Source organism: Chroicocephalus ridibundus, chromosome 6 (assembly GCF_963924245.1).
Source record: "Chroicocephalus ridibundus chromosome 6, bChrRid1.1, whole genome shotgun sequence".
NCBI lineage: Eukaryota > Metazoa > Chordata > Aves > Charadriiformes > Laridae > Chroicocephalus > Chroicocephalus ridibundus.
In genome coordinates, this window is record NC_086289.1 from 41013031 (window position 1) to 41032259 (window position 19229).

At 48.8% G+C, this 19229-nt stretch overlaps 2 protein-coding genes across 13 annotated transcripts in view; one reads left to right on the forward strand and one right to left on the reverse strand.

Annotated features, from left to right (window-relative positions):
- RNLS (renalase, FAD dependent amine oxidase) overlaps nucleotides 1–1321 on the reverse strand; it is a 76609-nt gene extending 75288 nt beyond the window's left edge. For 11 of the 12 annotated variants that reach the window (XR_010071505.1, XM_063337822.1, XM_063337823.1 and 8 more), the window contains exons 1-2: nucleotides 1161–1321; nucleotides 969–1074 (exon numbers count right to left, since the gene is read on the reverse strand). Coding sequence is in view for 11 of the 12 variants with exons in the window: in XM_063337822.1 (XP_063193892.1) it covers nucleotides 969–1074; nucleotides 1161–1272 (218 nt within the window). In the remaining variant the exon portion in view is untranslated. Of the gene's footprint in view, nucleotides 1–433; nucleotides 802–968; nucleotides 1075–1160 lie in introns of those variants that run through there. The other variant, XM_063337825.1, reaches the window with a different exon arrangement.
- Nucleotides 1322–5469: 4148 nt separating this feature from the next.
- On the forward strand, nucleotides 5470–17297 carry LOC134517227 (lipase member K-like). Its single transcript, XM_063338516.1, is given in 11 exon segments — nucleotides 5470–5488; nucleotides 9880–9995; nucleotides 10139–10256; nucleotides 11517–11715; nucleotides 11979–12088; nucleotides 12234–12370; nucleotides 12874–12972; nucleotides 12974–13022; nucleotides 13138–13191; nucleotides 15830–15913; nucleotides 17068–17297. Coding segments are annotated over 11 exon segments (1215 nt in total).
- Nucleotides 17298–19229: the final 1932 nt, after the last annotated feature.

A 19229-nucleotide genomic window follows, 5' to 3' on the forward strand; every position in this document is an offset into this window, starting at 1 on the left:
CACAGAGATGAAAATACACTGCATGAAAACCAACAGCAACTGTTGTTATCTTTCGCAAAGTTAAGACTAGCCTAACTTTCAAACTTAGAGAACGGTTTTTAACAACTGCATGAGATTCAACCGCTGTTTCAAGCCAGGCTATGCATGAACAAGAATCATAGGTACCAAACAACAAACTACGTTGCTATTTTATCAGGCGCTGGCCTTTTTTACGAGACCAAGGCTGTGCCGCCGGCGGTTTGACCTGAAGGTTTCAGGACTAACTGTGTCAGGGGCATATACGACAGGTACTTCAAACTCTGAATATCAGTACAAACCGCATCGCCGCCGTGGAGCGCAGGAGCATTCCCGCAGCTGGACACGAGCGAGGGCCTGGAACAAACCTGCCTTTTCCCCGATTGCCACACAAATTTTGCGGTTTTACATCGCTTACCTCATCATCCCCAGCGTATGGCAAACCGCCCTGCGTACCCAGCGAGCCCAAGCAGGCCCACCACGGACACCCTCCCCCATCCCCATCAACCTTCCTGGCGTTTGGGCGACTCTGGGGCGACTCAACTCTGGACAGCAGAGACCTCCGCGGATTTAAACACCCATCTACGATTCCCTACGATGGGCAGACTTGCGCCACGACTGAAAACCATCCAGCGTCGAGAGCCGGAGGCTCGGCTCGCCCGGCCGCTGAGTCGCCAAACCCCCTCGGCCCCGCGCCACCACCTGCCCCAGCCCACCCCCTCGCCTCCCACCTGAGGCGCAGGCGATGGGCGGGAAGAAGCGTGGGGATGGGGGGGGGGGGGAAGGCAGTGGGAGGCGGACCGAGGGCGGGCCGGCACCGCAGCGCGGCGACCAACCCCGCCCCCCGACGAGCCCACGGCGACTCCCCTCGGGCTGGCGGGGCGGGGGGCGGGGCTAGCGGCAAAGGGGGGGGGGGGGGGGGGAGCGGGGCACGGCGAGGGGGCGGGGCTCACCTGCAGCACCGCCCCGCGCGCTTCGTCTCGCGCGTGACGTACTGCGCGCCCAGGTCGGCGGTGCAGGCGGCGTCCCAGGCGGCGCGGCTCGTGCTCATGCGGCCCCCTGCGCGACAACCAGCCAGCCAATCAGAGACCGCCACGCCACGCTCCCCCCTTACCCCCCCCCCCCCCATGCCGCGCCCCCCATACCTGCGCCGCGAGCCTTGTCCCAGACGGTGACGCGGCCCGGGGCCGCCCCACGCAGCAGCCACGCGCAGGCACCGCCCGACAGCCCCGCGCCCACCACCAGCACCCGCGACATGGCCGCGACACGGCACGGCGCGGCGACGCACGGCCCCACGGAGGCGGGCCGCGACACGCCACGCCCAGGAGCGCGGGGGACGCGAGAGGGAGGCGGGAGGGCGCGCCCGAACCCGCCCGCGTGTGCGGGGACACCCCTGTGCATGGGCAGCCGTGATCACACACTCCCCCCGCATGCACAGCCGTGGTCACACACGCACCCCTGCGTGCACAGCTGGGGTTACACACACACCTCTGCATGCACAGCTGGAGTTACACCCCTGCGTGCACAGCTGGGGTTACACACACACCCCTGCATGCACAGCTGGAGTTACACCCCTGCATGCACAGCTGGGGTTACACACGCACCCCTGCATGCACAGCTGGGGTTACACCCCTGCATGCACAGCTGGGGTTACACACACACCCCTGCATGCACAGCTGGGGTTACACACGCACCCCTGCATGCACAGCTGGGGTTACACCCCTGCATGTACAGCTGGGGTTACACACACACCCCTGCATGCACAGCTGGAGTTACACCCCTGCATGCACAGCCGTGATCACACACACCCCTGCATGCACAGCTGGGGTTACACGTGCCTCTGCATGCACAGCTGGAGTTACACACACACACCCAGCTGCACGCACAGCCGTGCTCACACACACACACACACACCTCTGTGTTCACAGCCGTGCTCACAGACACACCCCTGCACGCACAGCCGTGCTCACACGCACCTCTGCATGCACAGCTGTGCTCACACCCTTCTGTACACCCCGAGGCGCTCCCTGGAGCAGGGGCTGCTGCCGCCCCTGCCACTTTGATGGCCTCTGCTGGTCTCACACTGCTGCGGCCTTGGCACTCCTCCTCCTGTCTCCGAAATGCCCCTCGCTCCACTCAGTCCCAGCCCCAACCTCGTCCTCCCAGTGAGGGACGCAAGTTCCAGAGGGCTGAGGTGGAGGTGGGCACGGTAGCACTGGGACCCCCTGCAGAGAGAAAAGTCCAGCCCAGCCACAGTGTCAGCAGCTGCTTGGAATGACACCAAAGAAGCGACTGGTGCCATCTATGGAGTCATCTAAGGGACACCTCCAGGCTTTATGGCGCAGCAACCAGCTTTGTGGAGAGGCCAATCCCTTCTGTGCTCCTCTTCTCAAGGACTGTCAGATGCCAAGAGCCAAAGCCACCAGAGATAAAGAAGCCTGTGATAGATGGTGCTCCCCCTTTCCAAGAGAGGGGACAAGCGAGGAGCTGCAAGGAGTAAATAGAGCTGTTAAAATGACAGATCAGACACTGTTAATTGTGAAAACCCAACTGATAATTGTCACAGATGAAAATATTTGACATTGTTATGATTTAACAGCTATTCAAAATTTATTAATGCTGTAAGGCAGATTGAAAGGTTGAATTGGCTTTTGGCTAGCGAGCCAAAAGGTGCTGCTTTTAGGTCCTACACGTTAACGGATGGACAGAAGAGCATCCACATCCGTAAAAATAAGGTGTATCTCAGAACATACAGGTGGATGAGAGGCAGAGAGAGACTAGCCTATAGTTAAAATTTCCCGTTCTCAGATTTAGGGTAAATACTCACGATTCATCGGTGTTCCTCAGTGGGTGATAGTTGAGGATTGAGAAGGGTCTTCTCCCGCCCTGGCCTTGAGGTGTCAGCCTGAGAGGTATCTCAACCTGGGGGTTACTGGCCACAGCCCGCTGCAATCCAGGAGAGCTCAAAGGGTCCTTACTAGAATCACTACTTAGAGGATACAAGACAATTGACTTTCACGAGGTACTTTTCCACTCTGGTCCAGCTCAGACGATAGCTAGGCAACCCCAGAGCTTGCTAGATCGTGGGGTCCTAGTATTCCCACCTCTGGCCACGATTCGTATGGTGTCAGGAGTGATCGATTATAGTTATTATCTCCACGTGGTAGGAGCCATGGGGACTAAGCACACTATTGTGTTCTTGGTCTGTTGCTCATCTCTCAGGATGATCAGTTGTGGGCAGTGAAACATGTACCTGAAGAATTGATGTCTTGCCAAAAGACCTCTGCCCCCAGCAAGTCTTAAGTGGTGTGCATTTACCTGGCATGTGTTGAGTTTTGAGTGGCATGGGGTGTTGAGTAACAATGCTTGACCAACTCAAGTAGTGAGACACTGGCCAAGGTTGCCCAGAGAGGTGGTGGAGGCCCCATCCCTGGAGACATTCAAGGCCAGGCTTGATGAGGCTCTGAACAACCTGATCTAGTTGAAGATGTCCCTGCTGACTGCAGGGGGGTTGGACTAGATGGCCTTTAAAGGTCCCTTCCAACCCAACACATTCTATGATTCTAGTAAACTTCTGTGATGACGTGACTGACCTGGTAGATGAAGGGAGAGCAGTGGATATTGTCTACCTGGACAACACTAAGGCCTTTGGCACTGTGTCCTATAAGATCCCCATAGAGAAGCTGCGTTGAAGAGATGTGTGTTGTGGGGCAGTCATGAAGGAGAAGAGGTGTTCTGGGGCTTCCTCATTTATTTATTTTTTTTTAAAGATTGACCGTGTAACTGACTCTCCAACATGTAAGAGTTTAAGAGCTGTGAATTCAGATTTGGTGGGAGGTTTTCTCTTCTTGGCCCCACTGCCCTGGGAAGAAGTGTCAGGAGGTTACGACCCCCTCCTCAGCACCTCCTACGGAGAGTAACAGTTGGCCCTCTGCTCTGCACCCTGTTTGCTGTGGACCCCCTCTGATGCCCCCTCTCTCCGTGCACCGTGATGATGGCTCAGGCAGTAGGACACAGATGTGTCAAAGCTGAAGTCCACTGTGGTCCTAGGGCTCGGGGCATCTCTGGCTTTGCATTCAGCCTTGCTCAGGGACATGGGAGGTCCTGAATGGAATTCAGCTGTAGCTGCTGTCTTCTAAAAGACCCGCCGGACTGCACAGTTGTACATCTGCCAGTGGGCTGGGCAGTGGTTTGTCACTACAATTTACTTGTTTATTCATGAAAAGGGGCTTTCTCAAACCTCATAAATGTTTGGCCTATGACAAAATGGTCTGGCTGCTAAATGTGCTTGGGAATGGTTTATTGTACTGGATGGTTATCTGGATTCTCACTGCCAGCTTAATTTGCAAGAGAGTTCAGTAGAGTTTCTTAAATGTGCATTTTCTTGCCAAACTGTGGCCCGGTAAAAGCAGGTAGGATGCCAGTCATAGAAGAGTATTAAGACAGTCAAAGAATTGAGGCCAAAAGAGAAATATCAAGAATTAAGACAGACTCTTTGGCAGTAATTTTATAGAAAACATGATTATTAAACTCGAGCACAATGGGTAGTGAAAGCACCTAAAGAAGAACAATACATTGCCGTGGAAAAAGCTCTGTGCTCACTGGTGAACACGGTGTGTGGACCGCTAGCAAAGAAAGCAAGAGTGCTGCAAGAAAGGGCTGCGGGAATTGCGCGAGAACTCCTGGATGTATGACGTGTTTCTGCTTTGGGGCCACACACCTACTTGAAGTGTGTGCCAGTGGCAGGCAGCCCTGGATGAGGCCAGGGCATGATAACGCTCTGATTAGGAGCTGTGGCGTAGCAGCCTTACTGGAAGGGACCCAGGAGGGGTGGCACATGCCAAGCACAACACAAGCCAACGATGTTCTCTCACTACGAAGATGGAGAACTGCAGTGTGGGCTACAAGAGCAGACAGGTGGCTGCCTGGTCTCCATTAGTTATCACCCCCGCTGTTAGGCGTAAGGGAGGCCACATCTGGATGCTAGGCCCAGTTTTGGTCTGCCTGGTGCAAGGGATGTGGAGACACCAATGAAGCCTTGTAGAGACTGACAAATCGACAGCAACCCTACAGCAGGAGGTGGATGGAGCTCATTTTATTTGGTCTGGCCATGGGGAGGCTGAGAGTGGTCTGAGAGCGGCCTGTGACTCCTTGGAGGGCAAAAGGTGATAGAGCAAAATGCCTCTCTGACTGCAGAGGTGGGGGATCTCCATCCTGGGTGATTTCCAAAACTTTGACAACTGAAAGCCAGCGCCAATCTGATCCAGTACTGGTAATAGTCTAGCTTCTAGTGGAAGAGTGGATAAGAATCTCTGGAGAACCTTTTCCACCAACATGTCTTTGATGCCATGGCTATGTAATGAAGCTCAAGGGCTTCTCCTTGATCCCATTTGGCCTCTGTGATGATGCTTCAGTATGACCTTTGAGAGGCCTGAACATGTTTTAAGACCTGTGATGATGTCCCACTCTTCAAGTGCTGTGGGACTCTTATGACTATGAGTGCAACTTAGTCGTGCATCTTTCAGGGAGGACGGTGCCTCCAGATTAGTGTGACCAGAGTTGCCCTGCGTTTTCCCTGGAATACAGACTTCTATTATGTGTTTCCTCAGAAGGTGAAAGTCAAAGGTGTCTTACCCAGTGAAGTGTGGCTTCTGTACCCTAAAAGCAAGACTCTCTTAACCTCCAAATCTCTAAATGATGAACCAATGTTCTACTACAGTTATGTTTAAAGAATGGGACCAATTGCCAAATCTAGGTGCCTGCCTTGGACAGATCTCAGGTCCACCCCAGGTTGACAGCCAGAAGACAAGTGCAATCCAGAGCCTGCGCTGTGATTTCCAAAGCAAAACAATCCAGGAAGGCAAGACAGAAAACGGCCACGGCCCTGACATGGCTGATGGAGACTGATAACTATCCCTGCTCGCAGTTTGTATGTAGAATAGAGTGCTTAGGCACTCTTCATACTCTCCCGTAAGGGTGTGAAGATCAGGGATGTTGTGGTCGGTTGACCCCAGCCAACAGCTAAGCACCCACACAGCTGCTCACTCACTCCACCACCCATCCCCAAGTGGGACAGGTGGAGGGAATAGGAAGAGCAAAAGTGAGAAAACTGTGTCAAGAGAAGGAGAGTTTACTAAGTGAAGGAAAGAGAATAAAAACAAGTGACGCAAAGACAATCACTTGCCACCTCCCACAAGCAAACCGATGCCCAGCCAGTGTCCGAGCAACGGCTACCTTGGAAGACAACATCCCCCTCCCCAGTTTTTATTGCTGACCGTGACATTGTATGGTATGGAGTATTGCTTTGGCCAGTTGACTGTGCCCCGTCCCCATGCTGTGAAGAAAGTTAATTTCATCCCAGCCAGACCTGGTACGGATGCTTTTAGACTGTTGCCTGGGATTTAATCTCCAGCTCACATTTGATAGCTCTGTTTATAATATCGTGTAAAAAGGGATTGTAGAGCTCTGTCTAGCACATCCCCATTTCTAAGACACAAGATCTGCCATTGGAAATCCTTTTTAGACTTCAATTTTCCCTTGCAATAACTTAATTATTTCTCTTGTAATAAATAAAAAAAAATGACATTGAAACATGAAGCTGGAAACTTTCTTCAGTTATCAATTAAATCACTTTATTGATTGAAATCACCTTTAAATGTCCATAGTTATTTCACTCTGCGTAAACGGTATTTAACTGGCCAGCACAAACAAATTCTGGGCAACCGTACTTTCTAAACTGTGGCATTGCCTAATGATTTATATGTTTAATATCTCAGCATGTTTACTTTTAGACTTCTCTGTTCTTGCTACCCCACGCTCCAGACAGTTCAAATAGGGTTGTCTTAAGAGAGATGAAGAGTTCTGCGCCACGCACCAGGGAGAGGTGATGATCAGTCCTCTGCCGCTGCCATGTGCCCCATCTCTATCTCCTCGCACACCGGGCATCACTTCCCCATATTGTTTATCCATCCAAGGGGCTGACGTCTCCCCATCTCCTTCTGCAGGAGCTGTGCCATCCCTCGGCTGGGCTGGTAGCCTCTGCTTTTATAAAGGTGAGTGTGGGAAAAACATCAGTACAGCTGGGTGTCAGTTTCTGAGTGTGGATGTGGATGGTGTTTATGGCTCCAACTAAAGGAGAATAACACCAAACCAACTGCCCGTGTTTCTCTGAGAACAGGGGACCAAAATCTGATCTGCTGGGTCAGAACTAGAGGTTGGTCCAGCCCAGTTTTTTGTGCCCGGTGGTCCATCACCTTGTAGTCACAAACATCTGCAGCTGATGTTGGAGGGACCAACACCGCCTAGTCCTTTCCTAGGTCCACCTGTTTATGGACCTATTGCCATAACTTTGTGTAAAACCTCCTGCTGTTCCCATTTGCCTTCACCACCTCTTGTGGCAGGTGCACTTGTCAGTGCACAAAGTAGGTTTTTAAACTGCGTTAAACTCAGTATCATTAAGTGACGTCTAGATCTGCTGGGAGATACATTGCTCCCAAGTAAGGTGATACAATTCACACATAGATTTGCACTTATAAATGTCTTTCTCTGAACGAAATGTAATCAATTCTTGTCTTTTTTACTATGATCAAGCCATTAGAGATTTTCTTTTCATTATTTTATTTCTATTTAGGGAGTGAATGCAGTGTTTCCTCGTACTCGACTGATCAAAATCAACCTCTTATCCTCCCTCTGCCTCCTGGGTAGACTTGTACAGTTCTCTTAATGGGTGATGCAAATAGCATAGCAATGTTACAAAGCTCTCCCTCTTGGTCATAGGTCCCTGCATCCTGTGATGCAGCTGGGAAGAGCTACGGGAGAAGTGGCTTGCACTCTGTCATAACTGATATGACAAGTAACACCCTATGTCCTTTGTGTATCGGTAAGAGAAAGTCTGGCTTGGGACCTGCAGCTTGTGCTGGTGCCTCGGGGGCTCCTGCTGCGCCTGTCTGAGCAGAGTCCGGTCCCAGAGCCTCCGGGACCCCTTTGGGCAGGTGGAGATGCAATTGTATCCCCTTCACCTCCTGGGCTCCAGCGGAGCAAGCCCGGCTCCCCCAGTCTCTCCTGGTCTCCACCCCACCGATGCAGTGGCCCTGCATGCAACTCGATCCAGTTTGTGACAGAGGTCTTGTGTTGAGCGGCCCCTAAAAGTCCCAGTATGCAGCTGTGGCCTCTCCAGTGGCCCAACAGAGGCAATGGCCTCCTCCCTAGACCTGCTGCCTGCACTCTGGCCAGCACAGCCTTCATCACTGCCAGGTTGCAGTCTTGGTAATCTTACCGTCCCCTGCAGTTCCCACCTCCTTCTCCTCAAGCTGATTTTTGTCTGGCATGTTTCTTTTTACCCAGTCTACCCACCTGGTTCTGTAGCATGGGTTTTTTTTTTTCCTCTCATGTGGAGGACTTCACATTTCTCTGGGTATTGGTTGACTGCCAGCTGAATATGAGCCAGCAGCGTGCCCAGGTGGCCAAGAAGGCCAACAGCATTCTGGCCTGTATCAGGAACAGTGTGGCCAGCAGGACTGGGGCAGCGATTGTCCCCCTGTGCTGGGCACTGGCGAGGCCCCACCTCGAGGGCTGTGTCCAGTTTTGGGCCCCTCACCACAAAAAAGACACTGAGGGGCTGGAGCGAGTCCAGAGAAGGGCAACGGAGCTGGTGAGGGGTCTGGAGCACAAGTCCTGTGAGGAGCGGCTGAGGGAGCTGGGGGTGCTCAGCCGGGAGAAAAGGGAACCTTATCGCTCCCTACAACTACCTGAAATGAGGGCGTAGAGAGGTCGGGGTCGGTCTCTTCTCCTAAGTAAGAGGCAATGGGACAAGAGAAAACGGCCTCAAGTTGCACCAGGGGAGGTTTAGGATGGATATTAAGAAAAATGCCTTCAATGAAAGCATTATCAAGCATTGGAACAGGCTGCCCAGGGAAGTGGTGGAGTCGCCATCCCTGGAGGTATTTAAAAGGCGGGTAGACATGATGCTTGGGGACATGGTTTAGTGGTGGTTTTGGCAGTGTCAGGTTGATGGTTGGACTCGGTGATCTGAAAGGTCCCTTCTAACCTAGACGGTTCTCTGCCTTGTATGTCTTGCTGAGACTTGAAACCTGTAGCTATTTACCAAAGGTGATGTGGGAGAGAGTGTTTGCACAGCTGTCAGTCTGCAGGGGGACCACGTGGTGAACACTGGAAATTATCATTTAAAATGGGAGCCCGCAGTAGTGTAATGGATTTTTTTTTAAGGCCGTAATTAAATGCTCAGTGATTTTCTGTTTGACGTGCCTTGCCTTGCAGTCCTGCAATTCCTGTAGAAAGCGTCAAGTTGCCCTTGAGCTCCAGCAGCTACTTGCACTACAGACTAGGGGACAAAGGTGTTTTCTTTTGGACAGAAGCAGATATATTAGACAAAAATAACAAAAAAACCCCAGATCATGCATGTGATGCTATATTTTAACACACTTGCAATTTCCAGTGGTCTGTAGAGCATTGCGAGGATTGCCGCCTTGCCCCTTACTGGAATTCCTGAAAGTCTCTTCCACGTCCCTGAAAATACCCAAGTTGAGATGTGTTTCCTGAGCTGCTAAACATGTATTGAGTGGTCATCTAGGCCACCAGACTAAGTCTGAGCGCTATTTGTGTGTTTTCCTGCCCATGTCTCTCCTTTTGCTGCTGCAAGTCACCCCGGGTTAGCCTACAGTGAAAGCACAAGTTGTTCTTCCCCATGTGCTGCTGTGTCCCCTGAGCTTTGATCAGTGAGCAGTGTTTCTCTCTGGGTATCAAGTGAGCATCTAAGTGATGTGAAATCAAACCCTGGTAAGGGCAGATACGGTTTGAGGCTCCCTTGCTTCCAATGGCACTGACACCATGGAGGTGGTGTTCTAGGCAAAGCGAGGATGTGGCTGGTGCTAGCTCTGATGTCCGTGGTCCATGGGATGGTATCCGGGCAGTGTCTCTTTAATTTTCATTATTCCAAGAATCCAGAAGTGCAGATGAACATCGTAAGTATGATGGCATTGGAGCAGAGGTCTGGGAAACAGTCAGTATAAAATACTGATAATTAAATACTATGTTTATGGATTACCCTGAAGGCAAGCATCATAGAGCCTTGAAAATATTATTATTTGCTTTTTATTTCTTGCAGAGTGAAATGGTGTCCTTCTCAGGATACCCCAGCGAGGAGTATGATGTGGTAACAGAAGATGGCTATATCCTTCAGCTAAACAGAATTCCTTACGGGAGAGGAAATGTTGGAAGCCAAGGTAAAAGTGGTATCTGTGCTATATAGGAAACCCATGCCTTATGCTATCTTCTGATTGCAATAACAGGGCTTGTGAAGGAGGCTTTTAAAAGTCCCCCATGGCTTTGGTATCTGTAGCATCTGTTTTGATCAATCAGAATTTGTGGAGAAGGCCGATCCCTTGTGATGTTTTCTCGCCCTGCGTGGAAACCTGAGTGTGGGTGGTGCCCCATGCGCACAGCAGGCTGCATCAATGAGAAGCAGCCCATCCGTCCTACCCATGGGTGCCCCATGCACACCTTGGATTTCCCCTGGGAGCCTCGCCTGTAGTACGTGGTCCCACAGCCATGTGGCAGATCAGCAGACTGGTTTGCTACTCCTTGAGAAGCTTCCAGGTCCTGTGAGGAGTGACAACTGTGAGGCTCTAGATCCGTAAAAAGGTGCATCCTCTCACCTCTCCAGACACCTCCATGTTTGCCTACAGAGCTGGCTGGGAAGCCCAAGTTCTGCTAATGCTCTCAGCGAAGCCTCTCCAACAAAAGCCTGCTGAGATGCAGAACATAGGTACTGCTGTGCTTGTGTCTCTGAAAATACCCAGGCAGGCAGTGTCCCTGAAGACAAAAGCAGATGCCTTGAGATGTCTCTGAAGTAGTAATATCACATTACATATTATACATATTTACGACAGTAATGAAGGACCTGCTGCAGGGTGTGGGAGACAGGGGCTTCAATCCTCTTCCCCACCTCTGCATGTTCAAGCCTTTTCCCTCCCAACCCTGAGACTGTGTCCAAAGTAATACTAGACCATGTGGAAAAATTTATTCTGCCTCTTGGGGAAATCTGTCACTCCAGCAAAGAAGTGCAAGCACATCTTGGTGGGACACGGCCAGTGGTGGGGAAGAACTTCCCACATTGTTCAGGGGTTTGAGAAAATAAGGAGCATGGGAAGATTTGGTGGGTTTTTATACTGTCCCTGAACTGTAGATATTCACTTTTTTAATGATACATAGTCACCTGCAAAGAAGGTGAGAAGGGGTGTTGGGGATAAAAGGCTCTGAGATATGGTGCACCCGCACCATGGTGCACTGAGATATGGTGCAGCTGCTACGTAGCAACCGTGTTTTACTGAAATCAAGGGGAACAGACCTACCTGACACAAACGTCCATACACTGCAGCTGCCATAACTAAGGAAGAAAAGAGTCCCTAAGGTGTCTCAAATTATGACAGACAGCATTGGAACAAAAAAAAAAAAAAGAAGTCATCATGATGCCTGTGTTCCAGGTCCAAGGCCTGTCGCGTTTCTGCAGCACGGTTTATTTGGAGAAGGCAGCATATGGGCTACCAGTTTGGCCAACAACAGCCTGGGCTTCATTTTCGCAGATGCTGGCTACAATGTTTGGATAGGCAACAGCAGAGGGAACACTTGGTCCAAGTGACATCTGGTCCTCTCTCCCAGATGGGAGGAATTCCGGGCTTTCAGGTAAACGGGGGTAGCTGGAGGATTTCAGAAAAAACTGACTTCTTTCATCTTCAAAAGGTGATGGCAAGGAACAGAACAGGCTGAACTGAAGCACATCCAAGTTTAGGTGAAACCCCCATGTGCTTACCCAAGGACACAGTCAGTATGATGAAGCAGCCTGTGGTGTTGTCCTGCCCTCTCCACTGGTTTTGTGGCTTGTTGGTGATGGTTGTTCAGATGTAGATGCTACACCTCTTGGTAAGAGGCTACTCTTCCTTCTGCAGCTTTGATGAAATGGCTAAATATGACCTCCCAGCAATTATAAACTTTACTGAACAGAAAACAGGAGAGATACAGTTATATTACGTTGGTCATTCACAAGGCACCACTATAGGTAAGTGGGTCTTTTTGGCTGATCTTGGTGACAGGATGTTTTTGTTATCTTTGGGATTTGTAAAACAGCTCTTACTAAAGTTAAAATGTATATGTGAATGTCTTGAAAGAGTAAGCTGTTTTTTTCTTTTTTTTTTTTTTCCCAGCTTTTATAGCATTTTCCACTATGCCTCAGCTGGCTCAGAAAATCAAGATGTACTTTGATTTGGCACCTGTGGCCACAGTTATATTTGTTCAAAGTCCATTTAAAAAGCTTGTATTCTTTTCTGACTATGGGCTTAAGGTACGTTGGTCGGGACTATATTACACATAGTCAAAATTAATACAGTTTTCTATAGAGATTGTGAAATTACTCACCTAACGTATTGAAAATCATTTACAGAGAGAGGAACTCCGTGTTCCATCTGTTTTCATAACAAAGGGAATCACACATCTCAGTCCAGAGTCTTTCTGTCCTGTCCTGAATTCACTCCCCAGAATATTCTGGCAGAATTAGAGCCAAGAGTGGTGTGGGCAGACGTGCACACAGAAGGTGGCAAAACGTTGGTGAATAAAACTGATGCGGAGTCTGTGAATTGAGCCCTGCCATTTAATGCAAGCGTGCAATGAATGTAAGAGGTCGCGTGTGTAAAAAACATGGAACAGAAACATTTAACAGGGTGCAAGGAGGGGTCCACTTGTGGGCAATGTCAATATGGGGCTAAAACAGAAGCTGTGAAGTGGTGGCACTTTGAGGAAAAGCATGATCAGTCTTCGTATTTTATGAGTACATTTGCAATTTTGCAGGAGATGTTTGGCACCAAAGAGTTCCTGCCACACACTGCCTTGGGTGAGCTGGTCCTTTCGAAGTTCTGTGCCTGCTCAAAGACCTGCAAAAGCTTCTTGTTCTATGCTCTTTGGATTTAACTGGAAGAACATAAACATGGTATGTAGGAGTAAACCTGCAGAGGGCCCTCAGTGTCCTTCTGAAGGACAAAGCCTTGACTGCCCCATTTCCTGGAGCCCAGTGAAACCTGTTGTGAAATGCCCTCATTTTCTTTCGGAGCCGAGTCGATGTGTACGCGGCACACTCCCCAGCGGGGACTTCAGTGCAAAACGTAATCCACGGGTTGCAGATAAACCTTCCCAGCTACTTTTCTATGCAAAACAGAGTGTGGATTATTTTAATGGTCCTTTACGGTCCGTCTCTTGTGTTGGTTGCTGCAGCACATCAATGGTATCTTTGTGGTGGTTTGTTTTTTTTTTTACTCCTTCATAAAATGCTCTGCAGCTTCTTGAGCTGCCTGTATGTTTTCAAGTAGAACGGCCTCAAAGGAGTGGGCCTGCAAAGAGAAACACTTGGAGCTGGGGACCCTGCATCCACAGCAAGGACATTTCAGGAGTCTTATTTCAGAGCTCCAGTCTTTCCCTGCAGCCTGAGTGCTGTTAGCGGTCGGACCGTGGCAGAAATTCTCCCGGACAGCATCCAATTAAGCATATTACCAATTAATTCTTCCCATTGTGGGCATGGAGAACAGTCACTACCAGAGCCCCTCTGACACAGAAATTGCGCTATGCTGCCCTCATTCTCCCTTCCCTAGGCTGAATGTACCTGGCTGTTTGCATGTTTCTTTGTAGATCATGGATGCAAACCTCTTATTGACCTCTCCTGGACCCTCACCAGTTCATGCATCTTCTCTGTGTGCCACAGGCTGGATGCAGAGCACAGCTTCTTCCTAGTGTGGCACTCCTCCTCAGAGACCCCGAAATAACTGAGTGGCCTGCCCCTTTTTCCAAAGGCCATAAACTCTCCTTTTTTTCCCTGAGTTGTATCCATATCTCTCTGTTCAGCCAGGCTGGTCTTTTCTCACAACGGCTCATTTTACGGCACATGGGGACAGCCTGCTCCTTCACCTTTAAGACTTCCTTCTTGGAAAATGTCTAGCCTTCCTGGACTCCTTTGCCCTTCAGGACTTTGCCCCTGTCAAGCAGGCTCCTGAGAAGACCAAAATCTGCCCTCCAGAAGTCCAGTTCTGCTGACCCCCCTCCTTGCTTCTCTGAGAATCAAAAACTACCATTTCGTGATCACTATGCCCAAGACGGCCTCCAACTGTCACATCCCGCACAAGTTCTTCTCTATTTACAAACAGCAGGTCCAGCAGGGCTCCTTCCCTAGTTGGTTCCCTCACCAGCTGTGTCAGGCAGTTGTCCCCAACACACTCCAGGAGTCTCCTGGACTGTTCCCTCTCAGCTGCATGGTGTTCCCAGCTGATATCTGGTAGGTTGAAGTCTGCCACCAGCACAAGGGCCAGTGATCTTGAGATTTCTCCCATCTGCTTGTAGAATATTTTATCTACCTCTACATCCTGGTTGGGCAGTCTATAACAGACTCCCACCATGATATCTGCTTTGTTGGCCCTCCCCACGATTCTTACCCATAAATACTCAGCCCTATTGTCACCATCATTGAGCTCTTGACATTCATAACATTCCCTAACATGCAGAGCTACCCCACCTCCTCTCCTTCCTTGCCTGTCCCTTCTGAAGAGTTTCTAGCCATCTAATGCAGCACTCCAGTCGTGCAAGTCATCCCATGAATTTCCATGATGGTGACTACATCATAGTTAGCATATGTAATGTGCCCTTGTGGCCAAGAAGGCCAGTGGTCTCCTGGGGGGCATTAAAAAGAGCGTGGCCAGCAGGTGGAGGGAGGTCACCCTCCCCCTCTGCTCTGCCCTGGTGAGGCCACATCTGCAGTGCTGTGTCCAGTTCTGGGCTCCCTGGTTCAAGAAGGACAGGAGAGAGTCCAGTGAAGGGCTACGAGATGATCAAGGGACTGGAGCAGCTCTCTGATGAGGAAAGGCTGAGAGACCCGGGTCTGTTTAGCCTGGAGAAGAGAAGACTGAAAGGAGATCTCATCAATGCTTATCAATATCTAAAGGGTGGGTGTCAAGAGGATGGGGCCAGACTCTTTTCAGTGGTGCCCAGTGACAGGACAAGGGGCAACAGGCACAAAGGAATACAGGAAATTCCACCTCATCATGAGCAAAAACTTTTTTCTTTTGAAGGTGGCAGAGCACTGGAACAGGTGGCCCAGAGAGGCTGTGGAGTCTCCTTCTCTAGAAATATTCAAAGCCGCCTGGATGTGTTTCTGTCCAACTGCTCTGGGTGACCCTGCTTTGGCAGGGGGGTTGGACTAGGTATCTCCAGAGGTCCCTTCCAACCCCTACGATTTTGTGATTCTGTAATCAGGTTTGAGGTGGGGAATCCTTCTTCCGCTGGAGCAGGGAGCAACCCTAGGAGAAGTCCCCTGCAAGGCAGGGGGTCTCCATTGTGGGGGGGTTCAGGTCCTGGCAGGGCCATGCCATGACCACCCTGACCATTGTATTGCTGATGGTCCTGCTCCAGTTAAGACTAGAGATGTTCAGAGGCTCCTTCCAACCAACACATCTTTGATCATAACATTTGAGGCCAATTCTTCAGTCTACAAGGAATACTTTGAATTCTAATCCCATCTTCTACAACATTTTAAATTCCTCCCATTCTGGTTTCCTCCCATCTACAAACCATATAAAACATAATCTCTGTTAATTTACCCAAATTAATGACAATAATTAGTTGTACTGGGCCTATGGCAGACATGTGAGATACACTTTAAAAATCTTGCCAGTTCAATGGATGAAAACCAGCTTCTGAGGTTCGTCTTTTAAACTGATGGCACACCCCCAGAACTATGATTTAATTTAGACCATTTCATTTCTGAATTTGCTGCAGGGAGTTCAAAGCGGTGCACTGAGAGCTTATGATGGGGGAGGCATGTATAACAGTCTTAGCTATAGACAGGTAAGATGTTTCAAATGGCCAAAGTTGTGGTCTTCCTTTTCATTTAGACACAAAATGTTCCCATTTGTGCTTGCTTGCATTAGTCTGGTGCAATTCCTTTGAATTTATTGTCCTCCCTTCACAAATTGGGCCTGCAAATAGCAAGTCAGCAGGACCTCCGCTTGCAACAACAGTATTTTCTATTCTGAACTGTATTTTACAAATACCTTCGAAGTGGAATAAAGTATAAGCTTTCCACTTAACCAGTGTTTTTGTTAGAGTCCATAAGCTGCCATAGAAAAGCAACAGTAATGACTGTGGGACCAGTTACTGTCTGAAACCTATAAAACTGAAGTCTCCGTGCTGGTTGTTAATTGTCTAGCCACGATGGAAAGCAAGTTGCGAAGCCCTTCTGCCACCCAGACCTGAAGCCACAAGGTGAATGATGAGCAGTTAACTCTGCATCCCTGGGGAGCTTAGAACAATTCTGTTCCATGGCAAGAAGAGTACCAGAGTCATAGCATGGCTTAGAAAAAAGTTTCTTCCTTCCTTCAGCAAGAAAAGTCAAATTCAGAAAGTGGCATGTGCTTTAACTGGAATAATGACACTGCAGGTAAGGAGATATGATGCTGACAAATCACCTGAAGGCAAGTCCTGGTGGTGTTGAGCCAAATCAACTCTCCAGATGCGTCTTATTTTCAAGAACTTGCTTCCACTTTCCAGCTATTACGAAGCTAAAGGAAAGGATAGTTGCTTGCACAAAGTGTAAGCGCAAACCACACTAGAGCTGGCTGGAAGGGACCTCTGAGGTCTTCAGTCCAACCTCCTGCTTGAAGCAGGACGATCCACCAGCATTAGGTCAAGGCAGCTAAAATTTTCCTTATCAAAGTTGGTCGAATTGTCTGCAGTATCAGAACCAGAATTTCTAACAAGGCAGAACTAATTTGGTAATTACTTTAAATTAAATTTACTAATTTAATTTGCTCATTAAATTGTAGCACATAATATTACACCATGACTTTTAATAAAATTTCTCTTCTTTCTAGAAGAAAACCTTTCTAGTCGTTCGTTTTCCTTAATTCCCAAAGAACAGCCATTACTCCTGCACCGCACATGTTTTATTGTGTTGCAGCGATGTCTTTCCATTGTGAAACCCTCATTTTCTGTCCCTTCCGATGTGTCCACCACACTATGACCTGAAAGACGTGAAAGTGCTGACGGCCATTTGGAGCGGTGGAGTAGACTGCCCGTCTGATCCCCGGGAGGTTGCCTCCCTGCTCCCCCAGGCCAGGAACCTGGTCTACCACAAGGTGATTCCCCAGTGGAACCACCTGGATTTCCTACTGGGGCTTGATGCAACCGAGGTTTTGTACCAGGAAATCATTAACATGATGAAGAGGCGTCCGTGAAGCTGCTGTTCTGATTTCTTACGTGTTTTGCTGATATGTCTTGTAATAGTAATGCTGTCCTTAAAGGATTTTGAAATTTGTCACTATTTGGACCACCTGAACGTAGCTGACCAAAATGTTCTGCTTTTAACTAGAGCAATGACAGGGTGGGACACTTCCTGACTGGCCCTTCATTTCCTTTCCTTCTCCTTTTTTCCTCCCTTTTTTCTTTTTCTTTCTCTGTTTTCCCCCCTCTTTTTTTTTTCCCTTCATCAGCCATGTTTATTTACAAAGTACAGGAAACATAGATGAGGAAACTGGGTTTTTGGATGTTTCGTTAAGACTGATATCACAGTGATCTGTTCTCTGAGACACAATGGATCCCATGTAGCCTTTCCCACGTAGTTAGCTCTACAGTGCCTGCAATTTCCCTGACAGCTGGGGCTCTGGACCCCCTTGTAACTCAGTTGATTCCTGGCTTCATCAGAGACACAAAAATCACTGTTGTTCCCTCGGAGCTGTCACTGTTACCCCTGGATCTTTACAACTCCCCAGGTGGCTGAGAAAGGGATTTTACAGGCCTGTGGTGAAAAACCACAGCAGAAATACATCTCCTTAGAGGAAATCGAGCGCTAGTGTTGTTGAAATTCATTAAAAATTGTAATTAATCGTATTTTTAATGTGGGTGGGGGATTTTTCTTTCGACAACTGAGAAGCCAAAAAGGGAGACTCAAGAAAGAAGTAAATCCTGAAAAGTAATTGCAAGAGAGGCAGTCCAGCACGTGATTCTGATATGCAAGCCAAATAAAAATCCAAATAAAGAAGAGGCTTAGGGAATGTACGAAGCGCCTGGGTCTCAGGACTGATCTGAGATGTTTTGATGATAAGACTGAGTCATTCATTTTGTGTTGCGGATTTCCTGACTAAAGTGCTTTCTTCCAGTTCCGTGCGTATACACGTGACCAAGGAGCGCTGCAAAAATCATCCCTGGCCATGCGTCGTTTATGCAGCAGACCAGACATGCAGGTAGCTGCTAACCACGGAGGGTTCAGTCTACTCTCGGCTGAATGTTACTATCAATATCAGCACTTCACAAAGAAATAAGATGAAGTCTGGCTACTTTGAGAAATAAGACTTCTACACATTCATGTCTTTACACATTAGGGACAAAGTGTGTTAAAGATGGCCAGGTTCTAAGCATTTGCTCTGAACAAAACCACAGCAGCATTTCTTTGCATGGGCAAGCATGTAAGAAGACGTTTCTTCATACCAGACTCCCTACGTACATGGAAAATAGAGGATGAACTGTTACACTGGAGTTCACATGAAACAAAATTTGCAGATCCTCTCCAAAACCCAACTCAGTACATTGACCTTTAGTTAGAAATTGAAGAAGAGTTAGCTTGAATTTCAGTGTTAAACATGGTGATGACCATTTTTACCATTTTTAACAATACTTTAGATTATTCAAGGCATGTGGGCTGGTATCACATTGACTAGCTGTTGTTTAAAAATAGCTGTTTTTCCTGTGCTGTAGTATAGGAAATGTTTTTAAACCTCCAATGCCGAAAGACGTCATCCTTTAACCTAGCTGATCGCCCCAATACAGCACCTCTTACGATGCGTTGCAGGTCTTGGCTTGACTTTCCCTTGAAGAAGAGAGAGAAGAGGGTCTGTTGTGGTGTGGAAAGCTCCTTGAGGAAGGTTATAGTTCCCTTTTAGGAAGACTTGAAAATTTCTCTCTGACTTTTGTTCCAGCCAGTCCCTTTTGGAATGGATGTGAGCTGTATTACTTTTGGTTGCACTTGCAGATCTGGCCATTTCATTTACCCGCAGTGGTCAGGAGGTCTCGCTTCTTTCTTCAATTCAACGTGCATCTGTAGACCAACCAAATGGGTGGGAATCCAAGTGAGAAGACCCACATGCGGCATTGTGCTGCCTCCCTTGTGCCAT